This window comes from Myodes glareolus, chromosome 13, assembly GCF_982192425.1.
Source record: "Myodes glareolus chromosome 13, mMyoGla1.1, whole genome shotgun sequence".
NCBI lineage: Eukaryota > Metazoa > Chordata > Mammalia > Rodentia > Cricetidae > Myodes > Myodes glareolus.
This window is the reverse complement of record NC_142038.1, coordinates 10,663,588-10,677,531: the sequence shown is the minus strand read 5'-3', so window position 1 is coordinate 10,677,531 and position 13,944 is coordinate 10,663,588. Positions and strand designations below refer to the sequence as shown.

Here is a 13,944-nt window from a genome sequence, read left to right as displayed (position 1 = left end):
CCTCAAAAAACTCAAGCAAAATTTGATTGATATTTTTTTCAGAAGGGAAAATTCAGCTAGTGTGTCTTTTAAAAATTAGCCCATCGAGGCCCATGCCTGTTGATGCTCACAATGTCTGTCATGGGGAGCATCTGACCGTCCACCATCGTGAACTGCTTGTTCTTCCCAGCTTCCTGGTTCTCATGTTCTTAGGACACAGCCAATACATTAGAGCAATTTCCTAGCATTGCCAGAATGGCTTTTTCTGAGGTACCATATCATACACAACTTGACTGTTACTGTTTACCCTTTGGTGATAGTTTGGGCAGATGTTTCCCTAAGGCGAGCTTCGTGCTATGACTTTTCATTGCCAGAGAGAGAGAGAGTGAGAGAAAGAGAGAGAGAGAGAGAGAGAGAGAGGAGAGGAAGGCAGGGGAAGGCTTCTGAGTGCTAAATGAGATGATTTATTTCTTTTCTTTTTAAAATTATTTCTCTGTATAGTTAGTGTTTGCCACTGTGTATGCCATGGAGGTCAGAGGAGGGCATTAGAAACCCTGGACCTGGAGTTATGGGCAGTTGACAGTCACCTCACACGAGTGCAGGGAATCAAACCCAAGTCTTCTGGGAGAGCAGAAAGTGGTCTTATTGTTGACCCTTATCTCCCCCTCCCTTTTATCCTAAACATTTTTTATTATACTGGGTTATACAAGGTCATTATATGCATGTAACGTATTCTTAACACATCGTCTTCCCATACACTGCTGCCTTCCATAACCACTTTGTCTTTCTAGATGCATTCTTTTCTATTTTCACATCATCTACATATATAGGATACTTGTGGATTTATAAAGTTCAGGAACAAATGAGAAAAAATTTGTACTATTTATCTTTCTGAAAGGATGCAACTTTCTTAATATGATTATGTGTAGTTGCATCTATTTTTCTATAAACAGGATAACCTTATTCTCCATTATGACTATCTATCTATCTATCTATCTATCTATATGTATATATATATGTATATATCTCACATTTTTTTTTATCCATTCCCTTGCTGAGAGATACAGCATACCCATTGTGAACAGTGCCGCAATGAGCGCTGATGTGTGAACATTGCTATGATACGGTGACTTGGAGTCCTTGGGTAGGTACCCAGGGCTGGTGTAGCTGGTGGCTCTTGTTTTTTACTTTTGAAGCTGTGTAAACTGAAGTTAATGTTTTCAAAGATTATTCTATACACTATAGAGGCCTTGAATCTTAGAATTGGAAAAGAAAAAGTAGAATTTTGAGATTAGTTGGTCAGGTCCTCTCATGTTACAGATTTTCTGGACTGGGAATTTCGCTCTACCAGTTCTCCCCTGCTTCCAAATGTGGTGGCCTACAGCTGCTCTAAAACCCATTATTCTTTTACCTGTTTCTTCCCTATTCTCAAGAAAACACATTCCTAAACCTTCCTAACGCTGATGGACTGGGCAGTAACCTGAAAGGCAGATTGGATGAGGAGGATTTGGTTCACGAGGGCACTTTGTTATCTGGGATACCAGTCTCTTAACACATGACCGACAGTCCAGTTTTTATGAATATGGGATATGTATGACTCTTTGTAGTCATGAGGTAAGTAATACTCGTATTAACAGTTGAGACTTTGAACTCCTCTCTTTCCCCCACATAGCTCACTAGTTGGCCAATGGACATGCCAAAAGTTTGATTTCTTTTGCTGCTTTTGTCTCGCTCCATGGAAGACATCAATACGTATAAATGAGCTGACACCTCATTAAACTCATGAAATCTTATGAGAATCTCGTAAATGAGATTAGAGAGTCAAAGGCCAACTATAACATAGGTAATTCTTGGCTCATTTTCCCTCAGAATGACATTGCTCTCTCTTCCCATCTGATCTACACCCTCAGAACCGTGTGTTAGCACAGCCAGTCTTCCTGAGTTTGATCTGTGTTCTTCTAATCCATTCTGTACTCCAACTAAAGCTGTATTTTAAATTCCATTTTCTTACTCAATAATCTACATAGTGCCCCAATGCCCCAGCTCCTCCGCGTTTCTAGATATTCTTTAATAGGACAAGCATCGCTAGCCAACCTCATATTTTTGCTTCTAACAGAGATTCTGCTATGACATGCTAGATTTTCATGGCTTCTCAATGTTTCCTCCACCCCACACCTAAGCTGTACCCCCACTTCTGTCTTGTTTGGGTTCTACATGTTCCCTGGAACTCCCCTCGGCTTATTTTTGTGACGTGGGTCCATCCCTCCTCTGAATTCTCACTGCGTCTTCACAAAAGGTTCTAGGTCATGCCTTTTGGAGTTTAGGCTGTGGCAGAGGGGTTTTTTTTTCCTTAATTTTTATGTAGCTCAGGTGGAGCCTAAATGTACAGCCCTCCTGCGTTAGTCTTCCGTACACCGAGATTATCAACACACACCAATCACATCAGCTCATGGTAGAATTTGACACCCACAGTTGCAACACATGTGAAATGTATTTGATAAATATTTTTCAACCTTTTTAACACACTTGGAGTGACCAGTTCTTTCACAACTAAGTGACCTTTGAGTCTAGGCATTGGTAGAAAGAAACTGAGGCCCAGAGAGAAGCGTCTCATCTGGCCCACATAGCTGGTCAGTTATAAAGCCAGGTATGACCACGTTTTGAATTTTATTCCAGCAATGTAGGGGTCTTATAGTTATCTGGAGCCTTTTGCATGAAATCAATCGGCTTGTGACTTTTTTTAAAAAAGAAAAAATTATTTCATCTTTCAGAAAGAATAACAAAAAACTACAAAAATAAGCATCACCATTGGGAACAAATCGTCCTGGGTCATTGTCATAGGTTCTTCTCTAGGCAAAGCTTCCATATTCTCTTTCCATACACCACCTTTTGTGCCTTTTCCCCTTTCCCTAGGAAGACCTAGCTAATCGATTGCAGACCTTTGCCGGTAAGTTTAGATACATCCTCAGAATCCTTAACACGATGACTCAAATATCTAATGCTAATCAGAGTTGGCCCTTGAGGGTAAAATTGTTTTTCCTTCCAACATTATGGAAGGGTATCGGTGGGGTACATACTTGACAGGAGGGGTACATCTGGGTGTGGTGTTGACAGTAGGCAGAGGCCACATGTAGAGATATCTAAGGGTCACAGAGTGTCATTTCACAGTAGAGAGATCAAAAAGCCAAAAATAAAAGGCCGAAAAAAAGCAAAATCCTCTACTGTCTATTAATAAGACTCTAACTACTTGAACCAGACCCAGCAGACTTGTGACATTTTATATAAACAATTACAACCCCTCTATAACGATTCTTGGATCTTCTCCATAAATGGCCAGGAAGGACGAATGGGGTTCTAGAATTTACTACCTAACAGGATGACGGGCTGCCCACCTCTTATCTACTCAGATAGGACTCGTGAGACAAATGGCCCATGAGAAAAGGCCAAATAACTTCTCTTAACTGCCATTAAAGTGCCCCGTTGTCCCTCAGGGGAGCGAGTCTGTCTCTCGGAATTTGGCTGCTGCATTCCAGTCTACAGCATAAACTCTTCATTGAAACTTTTTGGTGGGTTCTGGTCTGGTAAATGCTGTCCCTCCGAGCCTTGGGCTTCCTTTTCTGGCAGGATACTTCGGTGACTCAACCCGGGGAATCTTCCCTTCCCTTCTGCTGCCCTTCACTGCGAGGCTTATGGTGACTGGCAGCGTGCTCCATGGGCACCTGAGAATCATCTATAACTTTAAAAACCTTCCCTGCCATCACCACCCAGCAAGTCCCTTGTAAACTGTGGAATACTTCCATTCCTGGGCACCCATTAACAACCACTCTAGTCGCAGAGTTCTGAAAGACCCTGACAGTTTTTATGGTCAGAAATCGGAGGAAATAGCGGCACAGATTTGGCCTGTTCTTATGATGTGACCCACACCCATGCAGCCATCAGGAAACAAAGAGGTATCCTCACTGTTGATGATACCTGATTAAACATGCCTCTGACGTCACGGGCCTTCTAGGAGCTACCTGGCCTTGAACTCAGGTGGCCTTTCTGTATACTACATTGCAAGATTCACCTAAAGCAGCCCTTTGACACTTCTCTGGGTATAAGCTGAGCTGATTAACAAGACAAACAGGAATCTTAGCTTCCACTCAAGCCTACTTGGGCCTCAGTGTCTCCTCCCCACTTTCAACATACCAAGAGACTCAACAGACTTCAGACCAGGGCTTTATAGCCACCCCAGAGGGATGGTCACAGAGCCCAGAAAATAAGCTAATGCTCCCCAATCCTCCTAACGGAAAAGACTTAACAATCTTCCTCAGACTGCACATCTGAGGGCTAAAGCTCTCCAAATCCTAATCAGGCCTCTGCTCACAGACTCAGACATTCTTCACACAGTCTGTTTCCAAAGTCTGTCCCACTCGTCAGGGCAATCCCAGAGGAACAGTTAGACTCTGTCTCCTTTTATAGCCTGTCCAGAGTCGGGGACTGTGCTGGTAGACTGGCAAACAGATTCCACTGACATCCTTCCTCGTGCAAGGATGAAAATATCTGCCAGCTCCAGGGCATACCTTAGCTGGGCGATGGAGCACTCCTCACAAAAATAGAAAGGGCCTCGGAGGTAGCCAGCCACCACAGAACACAGTATTTCCACTCTGGGTTCCCTGGGTCCCTGCAGTCTGGCCTGCATTTCCAATACCATTAGGAAATGAACAAGGCTCTCAGAATTAAGTACTGTTTTATGCAGCCTGGTGACCCCCATCTTCTGGGAAGGTCAAAAGGGCGAATCGAAACTTTGTGACAGGCTCCTCCCCTCATTGTGTTAATATCACTAAGACGGACCATCACGGCGGTCACCTCAAACGAAGACAAGCCTCACTTCAAGCATCTTTCCAGGATCACGTCACATGAACCTGGGAGATGGAGTCCATCTTCTAACCCACCCACAGGACAGAAAGTCATCTGAAGCTGTCTGAACCTGACTCCTCGGTCATGTCCTCAGCTGGAACCAAGTTCCAAGCCTGCCATTCTGGATCCAACCATCCAGCGTTAAGAAGGTTTTGTCCCCTAAAATCCACCACTTCCTGTGAGCCACCTGGGAATCTCCATCTTGTGTGCATCCAGCTCCAGGTGAAATCTACGTTCAGATTCCTCCAGAGCCCAGTTTATTAACTGGCCCGGCTCGTGACTTGAACGGTCACTACTGCCTTTATCTGTTACCCCAACATCACTGGTCTCTAGACTGGGCACAGGGCTCCTTTTCATGATCGTAGTCACTCTCGAACTTCCTGTCTGTCTCCCTCACACTCTGTGAGCCACTTTCAAGCCCCGTAGGTTTCCCTTCTCTTTTATTCCTGCTCGTAGACCCTTTCCTAGTGTCTTAATTCTACTCTGTGTCTTCCATCCCTTCTCCCTTCACTTTCTGGTAGATTTGGTATCTTCCTGATCGTGGGTCATTAAGCACCAGACAACACTGCCTCTGGCGTAGCAACCACTGCCGTTTACATCGGTCCCCACCTTCTATCACTGGAACCCTCTTGACCCCCAAATGACGTCACAGTCTAGCTTTCAAAACAAGGCTCAAACCTTTTACATCATGTGGCCTATGAATATGCGGCAGACCAGCAATGTCAGCTGGGTTCCCCGGCTGCCCTTTTGCAGCTCCCAAATAATTCCAGATGAAAGGAGACTCCCTCCCCCCTTTGTTAATGATTTGACCGTGTTGATCTGCCAGGGCAAATATAGAAATAAAAAGGCCAAAAGTAAACCCTCCCCCCAATAAAACTAAAAATTCTTTACTCTTATGGTCAGATCCCAACTGCTTAGCGCTTGACCCAGTGAACTGTATTATAAAAACAATGATAGCCTAGCTCCCAGTGGTCCCCCCATCCTAAATGAACAGTTGTAGGAAGGGCAAAAGGAGTCATAAAATTTATTATCTATCCTGAGAGTGGGCTTCCTATCCACTCACATGTGACCCCTTACAAATGGCCCAGGAGGGGTGTCCTGGTCATTTTTCTTACCCGGTATTACTGTACCCTGTTCTCTCCCAGGGAGGTGATTCTCTTCCTCTGAGAATTTACTCACTGTGTATTAAAACCTTTAGAACTCTGTATTAAAACTTTTGTGTTGGCCCTGGGAAGCTGGCCCAGCATATTCAGCACTTACAGTACAGCACGAAGATTGGAATTCGGATCCCTAGATCCACAGAAAGCCAGAGGGTGTAGGAATTCTAGCACCTGGGAGGCAGGAAAGGGGACCAGGTCAAGCTGGCTAGCCAGACTGGCTAAAATTGGTGATTTCTGGGATCGGTGAGAAATCCAGCCTCAGTAAATATAGAATGATTGTCACCCAGTGTCAACATTAGCTCTCTACACACATGTATACATGTACAACTGCATACATGCTTGCACACAAACACACTTTTATCTCAATTCATATCAGATAAATACTTTTACCCCATGCTTTGGTCTTGAGACAAATCACATATTTTGTAAAATTGTTCCTGTTTCAATCAGATAGCTTCAACATCCTGGAATAATGCTTCTTATGGTCTGGCCTCCTTTCTCTAGCCATGTGGAATAAGTCTATGCTATTGAAATTGGTATATATGAGGGCACCAAGGAAATAGCTTGTTGAGGAGCTGGAATGTGTAGACACACCCGGGCTAGGATGACCCAGTTCTACTGGCGTGTCTATGAAAAGGAACCGGACACAAAGAGGTAGGTGAAGCCTGGAACAGGTGACTGGTCTCTGCAAACAGCAGGCAATGACTCCCTAGAGGAGGGTACTCGAGACCATCTCATTAGCCAGAGGTTTCAACACAGTGCGTCCTTGGGGACCCTATGACGTCACAGCTATAAGGTTTGAAAACTTGTGGATTGGATGACAAAAAGCACATGGCTCACTCATGGGAAAGGGGATCCGCTGGCTTATTAGTGTCCCTGGCTCTATCACGAGGTGCATGAGACAGGCAGCTCAGGTTGCCAATTCACACACCTGAAGTTTGGCCCTCGCTCACTCATAACTCAGGTAAGTCTCTGGACTAGCCATGGTTTCTCCATCTATAAAACAAGAGGTTAGCACTGCAAATATTTAAGAGCCTTTTAAATGTTAAGTTTCCAAGACCTGGATTTTTTTTTTTTGTCCAAATTCTTAATAGATTTCCTATCCCATGACTGCGTCCCCAGATACAGTTCAACAGAAGAAAGGACAGCTTCCTTTTGCAAAGCCAGGTGGTTCTGCAGGTTGGCATCTACCTGGCTCACTTCTGCCCCAGCGTCTCTTACCTGGGCTTCTTTTGATTCCTAGACAGGGCTGGAGGAGCTTCTTTCCAATGGCTTTGGTCCTCAGCTCCGGGCGCTGCACTGTCTCCTACACCTGAACCCCCTCACTTCCCTGCTTCTCTCAGCCCATCCTCTTGACAATTTCCTGTAAATCCCGTCATTCTGATCCCCGAACCCATGCCTGGCACAGGTCTGCCAACTGAGGAGGAAGAAAGACAAATGCCCCTCAGCAGCCCTCTTGCACCCTGGCCTTCTTGACTAAAGCTGCTTCCTAAACGCCCCAGGGAAGATGTATTCTAGCTGCCATGGTCTCCACGCCAGCTGGGTCAGGCAGCTTCACTTTCCTTAAAGCGCAGCCCTGGCAACTGTCTTGTTGCTTCTTTGTTTTTTTTCCTCAGGCGTTACCCCTCTCATTAGAACTCTGGCTCCAGCATTTTTCTTTAAGCAGTTACCTAAGTGTTTTCTCCTTGGGGGGCAATTTGCCTTCCAAGCCCAATAAGTGCACTTAATTCCCCAACAGGCAGGACACAGGCTGGGGACTAGGTGCCTGCACCTGTGTCTCAATGGAAAGTTTTGCCTAGTACTAAATGTCTTTCTGTGGAAAATTTCAGAGCTTTCCTCCTGACACCTGTTGACTGGGGTCTCCTGGTCACTCACCAGGACCCTCTCAGATTAAGAAGGGCATGACCTAACCACTGTGGCCAGAATATACCCTGAGGTCTATATATCAGAGAGGCTGGCTCTCGAAAGTCCCATGAAGCCATAGATCTGATGGGATGACTTGGCAGGGGCGGGCTATCAAAACATGTTTTGCTTGGCCTCAGTGTGATGGGTCAGCAAGCCACACTCACACGCTTAGGGGTGGAAGGTGGCATCCTCCCCAGGATCGGGACCATACCTCACACCAAGGACATTAGCTCCACATGAGTAGACAAACTTTCCTGCTGACGTCAAAGGGTCCCTTCCTACCCCAGGTGTTTGGGGTTCCCAAAGACGGATCTTGATCAAGGAGGGTGAAAAGCAAACAGAAGGGGTGGGAGGCTCCCAGGTGCCCCCACATTCCAGGGACAGGAAGGGAGCTGGTAGAGACTAGGCCAGTTCCAGGCTTACATGGCAGGCTACTAAGCCTGCTCTTTCTTCCCCCTGCCTGTCTGTCTCTCAGCTCTATCTTAGACGTTCGCCCTTTGTGTTCCTGCCCTGGCCTCTTTGAAGGGCTCCTGATCTTTCCATAGTGAGCTCAGTCCTGCTTTTCCAGCATCCATCCTGGTTAACTCAGACACAATATGGAGGTGCTGCTAATAAACAAGGATAGGCCAGCTACACTGGAAAGAGAAGAAGCCACCCATGAAGAAGCTGTCCAGGAAGGTCACACAGGGTTCATGAGATAACAGAACCATGGCGTAGCCCTGCATCTCTCAGTCACACATGTTATACACACGGTCCATGTAGGGTGAGGCATTCAGCTGTCCTAGAAAGCAGAATGAGCTGGGGACTCTTGTGTCTGGCAGGTCCCAGCATTACCAAGGGCACTTGGAGCGCTTTAGACTAGACCATCTCTTAACCGGAAGTCACTTCAGAATGAAGATTTCTTCAGAATGCTCCAGCTTCCTGCAATTCTGCATTTCCATATTTTAAGTAGGATAGTAAAGTTAATACCAGGACCTAAGTGGTAAGCAGATTCTTCTGCGGAAAGGGCCATGCTCCTTGTGGAGTGAATTAAAGTTCAAGTTCTCTGGGCTACAAAGGCATGGCCTCTTTTGCTTTACTGTTCCACATTCCAGCAGCCCCTACCCCCGACTGTAAGAACAGGCTGGGGAATCTGAGTTATCCCTCATAAAGGGTGGGTTCAAGGGGACTTGCTATCCTCCCTTCCACTTCAGTCCTTGAGGTTTCAGAACTTTTAGTTCCTCTTGAGAATTTCTATGGATTCTTCTATCTTCTTGCAATGGCTAGAGGCAGAAGAAATACAAGTAGAACACACACATACATGCATGCACACACGCACACACGCACACACACGCACACATGTACGTGAACAAGCACACATAGACACATGCATGTGCACACACATATGCCTGAGCACACATGCATGTGAACATGTACACACATATGAGCCCGTACACAAAATGTAGATTCTTTTCTTTTAAAGAAGTTTCCAGATAAGACTGCGTATGATTTTGTTGGGTGGAAATCCTGACTACAGTGAAAACGCCACTCCCACCTGGCTTTGGATGCAAATGATTCCAGTCCCTCACAAGGTTTGAGGTCGGAGGGAGCAAAGGCTCAGAGCCATACAGGAAGCACACTGGCATATGGGGAAACACTGGCTTGATGCAGTCACAAATGCAGTTTGAGAGGGCCAAGTGGTGGTTGGGTCTCAGAGTTCAGAGGGAAATGGTACGGGGAGGGGCAGAGTGAGGGAAAGCTCAAGTGAGCGATGCTCACCCTTCCACCTGTCCTCTCAAGTAACCAGGGTGAGGATTTTGGGGACCTGACCAGATGACTGATTGGTCAAACTCTAGAAAAATCTAGAAAGCAATAATGGCATATGTTGGTAACTCTTATCTCTGTGTTCTGATGTTTCTGCCGCATTAGTGATATTTCATCTTTATTCTTCAGTGCGAACTCAGGATCCCAGAATCATGGATACTGGCAGTTGAAAGAGGAACACTGCAATGGTCACCTGGTCCAGCCCTCTGCCCACTGGACAGTGACTCTGCAGGCCTCCAGTTGCTTCTACATTGCCTGGGTGGTAAACTGAGTCTAAGCAGACACCATAGCTTAGGCGAGTTGCCTTGTGACAAAGAGACTTCCTTCACTGACTCATTGCGCTGTCTGTTACCCCTGCGCTGTGCTTCAGAGTCTCCCACTGCAGACAGCTAATGCTCTGCCTGCTTTTCTTCGCAGGCACGCTATCGCCATGCCCAGCGGGGTACGGATGCTTTGGCCCCTCTTCGCCCCACTTGGCCTCCTCTCAGCGTGCCCCTTTCTGTCACAGACAGATGCCGCTTGTGTTTTCATGGTAGTCTCCCCTCCCTTGTAATCAAACCTATTCTCAGAAATGACACCAACCACCTAAGATGCGAGTGACCGACCATGCTTACGCCATCACTAGCCCAGGGCTGTTTATATTTGAACAGGCTCCAAACCTTAGGGATGACTGGGAATGCTTGGGTAGCAGCTACAGGAAACACTGGGGGCAGGAGGAGAAGAGGCATAGAAATTTTCCTGGAGTCCTTACCGATCACGTAAATGCCTCGCTATAAAAACAGGTGTTGTGAACTTAAATGCCCTCAGGCTGTCTGGTCAGCATCCTTGTCCCAGGTGATGCTCTTCAGCTGGCCAGGCAAATCCCCATAACACAAATGCCTTGAAGGCAGGGATGGGGCTGATTCTCTCCCGGTTTATTGTCAAGCCCAGGGTTGAGTAACATATTAATAATTCCGTATTAAAAAAATCTTCTGGGTGAATGAGCAAATATGGTCAGACCACAAGGCAGAATTCGCAGGCTCTGAGCATTGGCAGATAGTAGCACATGGTCACCAACATGAAAGCCCAATTGGAATGGAATTAGGGGGAATGGGATGAAGTTGGGGGTCACATAGATTTCAAAGGCAAGAGGAAACAGATAACCAAAAATTCTGAACACACATGGGGGTTTGAGTGCATCTCCAACTCCAAAGGTTTCATAGAACCCAAACTTTGATTTCTGAACCCCAAGTTCAGTGCATCTGCTAAGTTGCAGGAATGAACCCATGACTGACAGCTGATGGGGAAGAAATACCTCAGAACAGAGCAAAAGGCCAATGGTGAAAACTGTGAAGGGGAGGTAAGTGACTTGGAACAGCCGTCACGGAGGATTAACAGTGGGGTGGGGAAAAACACAAGTCAGAGCTAGAAAGGGGAGACCAGCAACCACCACACCAATGGTCTGAGCAATCCTCTGAGGGGAAGAGAGACTTGGGTTTGCAGGCTGAAAGGCAGAAGATGCGAAAGAACATGTAGACTCAACTTTATAAACAGGGTGAACAAGTAAGAAGGAAGCAACCATGTTTCTAATTTGGAATAGAGATAGGAAATGAAATGACATTTATGGACAACTGGGGATCCCATGTCCAGATGTGGTCATGTAAAGAGTTGGAGAACCTATCACCCGTCTTCTTTTGGGTCTTATTTGAAGAAGATCCCTAAGGAAACCTTCCAAAGAAGTAACACATGGACGAGCACATGTCTGCAAGGATGGTGAAAATAGGCACAAGGAATGATCAGAAGTCAACGTTTGGGATTGGCAGGGAACTCAAAGGGACAGGCATGACATGGGCCTGACTAGGATTCTAGCCAAAAAAAGAGGCATGTTATTAAAAATGATAAATAGCCCCAAACACCAGTATTTCAGAAGTGAGCATTAGGTAGGGGGAGAGAGAAGGGCTCTACAGGCTTTAGGGTCTCAGGCTGGGAAAGGTGGAGCATTTAGGATTAGTTATTAGGTATTCTGGTTTTACATGGTGAAGAAATAGGCTTATATCTCAAGTGCCAGGGAAACTGTCTAACTGCTAGCGGCTGGGAAAACTTGGAGGTTCAAGATGCCTTATACATATTACCAGGGCTCCAGCTTTCCATGTTTTGACTATTTTATGACCACGAAAGTCCTCTTCTGTGGGAAGCTCTTTGTGCCCATCAACCCCAACTCTAAACTAAGGCACCTTTACTTCTTGCCACATGTCCTCACGTGTCTCTGCTCTGCCTGTCTAGGAACCACTCCGCAGGGCCAGTTCTATAACATCTATTGTTTCAGACATGCCAGCATTCTCTCCCACCTCTCCTCTCCAAAGACTAAGCAATGTTTTTGTTTTATGCCAACAACATGTAAACCAGACTCCTCACTTCCAACTCCAGCAAGGGCATCCCAGCTCCCTTTAAGGCTGCACCATGGGTAGTTATAAAGATCTGGGCAGAGGGAGCAAATCAGCTTCAGGGTTACTGAGGGCCAGGTGTGTTTGATTTGCTGCAGGTGCAAGGAGAGGCAAAGAAAGTGGGCTAAGTTGATTGGCCCAGAGTTGAGAGCACAGCGAAGCAGGCAAGCGTGTTTTCGCTTGGAGCTGGGCTAGTCACCATTGGGGGACTTCTCTTCTTCATTGCTCTTTAGGGTCAGGAAGTAGATGCGGTTGGCCTCTGGGTAGGTGACTTTGCTGAGCGGGAGCTTGTAGATGCCAGGGTTGTTGCTCGTCAGGAGAAGGAAGATGAGTGTGGAGAGACAGAAGGCCCAGGTACCTGGGGGCACACCAACCTGCAAATTGAAACAGGAGATAGAAGAATGTTTCCAGGCTCCTGTGTTGGGCCAGAAACCTGGGGAGATGGATATGAGCATGGGGAGCCCTGCCTTCTGGCTCGTGAAGCATTAGTGTTTCTGGACTCAGTGGTAGAGGAGCTGGTCAAAGAATTTGAGGTGTTGCTCTCTTTGGGTAAACTCAGAATCTTTTAATGCTGGGCCTGAATGGTTCTGACTCCCAGCCTTAGAGTGCTGTCTGTCTGTCCCTGTTCTCCATTGCACTTTCAACACATAAACATAGACACACACACACACACACACACACACACACACACACACACACACAAACTGTAGAACTACATGTAAAGAGTTCTCTTTTGGATGCATCATGGATAAACCTTGACACACACACCGGGTAAAGGACCAGATTCTATTAACCCTATACCATTCCAGTCTTCTCTAAGCCCCCAAGTGCCCAGAAGTTCTGACGGGGAGGAAAACTTTAGGCAGGTATCCAGCTAGCCCAGACTTACCACTGCCATCATGTTGGAGATGGCCGCCCCCATATATGCGCAGAACAGGGCTGTGGAGGAACAAGACCAGCAGAGTCAGCATCCTTATCTTTCAGTCACTGCCTAGTAAACCAGGATGGTCCAGATGCAGAGCTGGCTTTGCTACAACCCTGGCGGCCAATGCCAGCATTTACTGGATGCTAGTCTTTACTTTGCAGCTATTTCTCCCGACTATGCATTCTCTGAGGTTAGAAGTTGGAGCTTACATATCCTTTGATCCTCTCTCCACTTTCATCATGACTTTTCATAGGGTTGATAGTCCCTTCTCATCTTGTCTCCACCAATTCTAACAAGTTAGCACAGACATACAACCAATAGAAGACCAGACAGAGGGGCTTGGTTGTCACTTCCTTAAAAACCTACCACAGACAAGTGCCAGCACGTGTGTCTGCCAGGTGAGGGCGTAGAACATGCCTCCGATAGCGATACAGGAGAGGACACAGTTGTAGCTCCAAAGGCCCATGTAGATCGTCTCAAAGGGTGTGGCCACAGTCAGCGCTATGAAAGAAGGTGTGGTATTTCTGGGTAACTTTGGGCCACAGAAGAAAGGTCTTCCCATGGCTGCTGCCAGGCCTCCAGATGGCCTCTCCTGTCATTCACCATAGACCTACAGCTCTGCTTATCAAAGGGGTCTCTGTAAATGGCCGGTAATCACAGGCAATCAAACAGTAAGGGAGTCCTGGGTTCACACAGTGGTGTGCAGAAGTGTGCCTGTGTGCATGTATATGCATATGTACACACAGGTGTGTTTGTGCATGCATGCATGTATGTGTGTGGGTATGCATGCATGCATTAGTGCATGCGCGCGCGCGCGTGTGTGTGTGTGTGTGTGTGTGAGAGAGAGAGA

The 13,944-nt window shown here is 46.5% G+C and overlaps 1 protein-coding gene across 2 annotated transcripts in view; it reads right to left on the bottom strand.

The window, feature by feature from the left end:
* Slc14a2 (solute carrier family 14 member 2) overlaps window positions 1–13,944 on the bottom strand; it is a 50,260-nt gene that overhangs the window by 17,246 nt on the left and 19,070 nt on the right. Inside the window, exons 7-9 of one of the 2 annotated variants that reach the window (XM_085676390.2) lie at window positions 13,461–13,595; window positions 13,059–13,108; window positions 12,369–12,543 (exon numbers count right to left, since the gene is read on the bottom strand). In XM_085676390.2, coding sequence (XP_085532516.2) covers window positions 12,369–12,543; window positions 13,059–13,108; window positions 13,461–13,595 — 360 coding nt within the window. Of the gene's footprint in view, window positions 1–7,259; window positions 8,090–12,368; window positions 12,544–13,058; window positions 13,109–13,460; window positions 13,596–13,944 lie in introns of those variants that run through there. The other variant, XM_048419654.3, reaches the window with a different exon arrangement.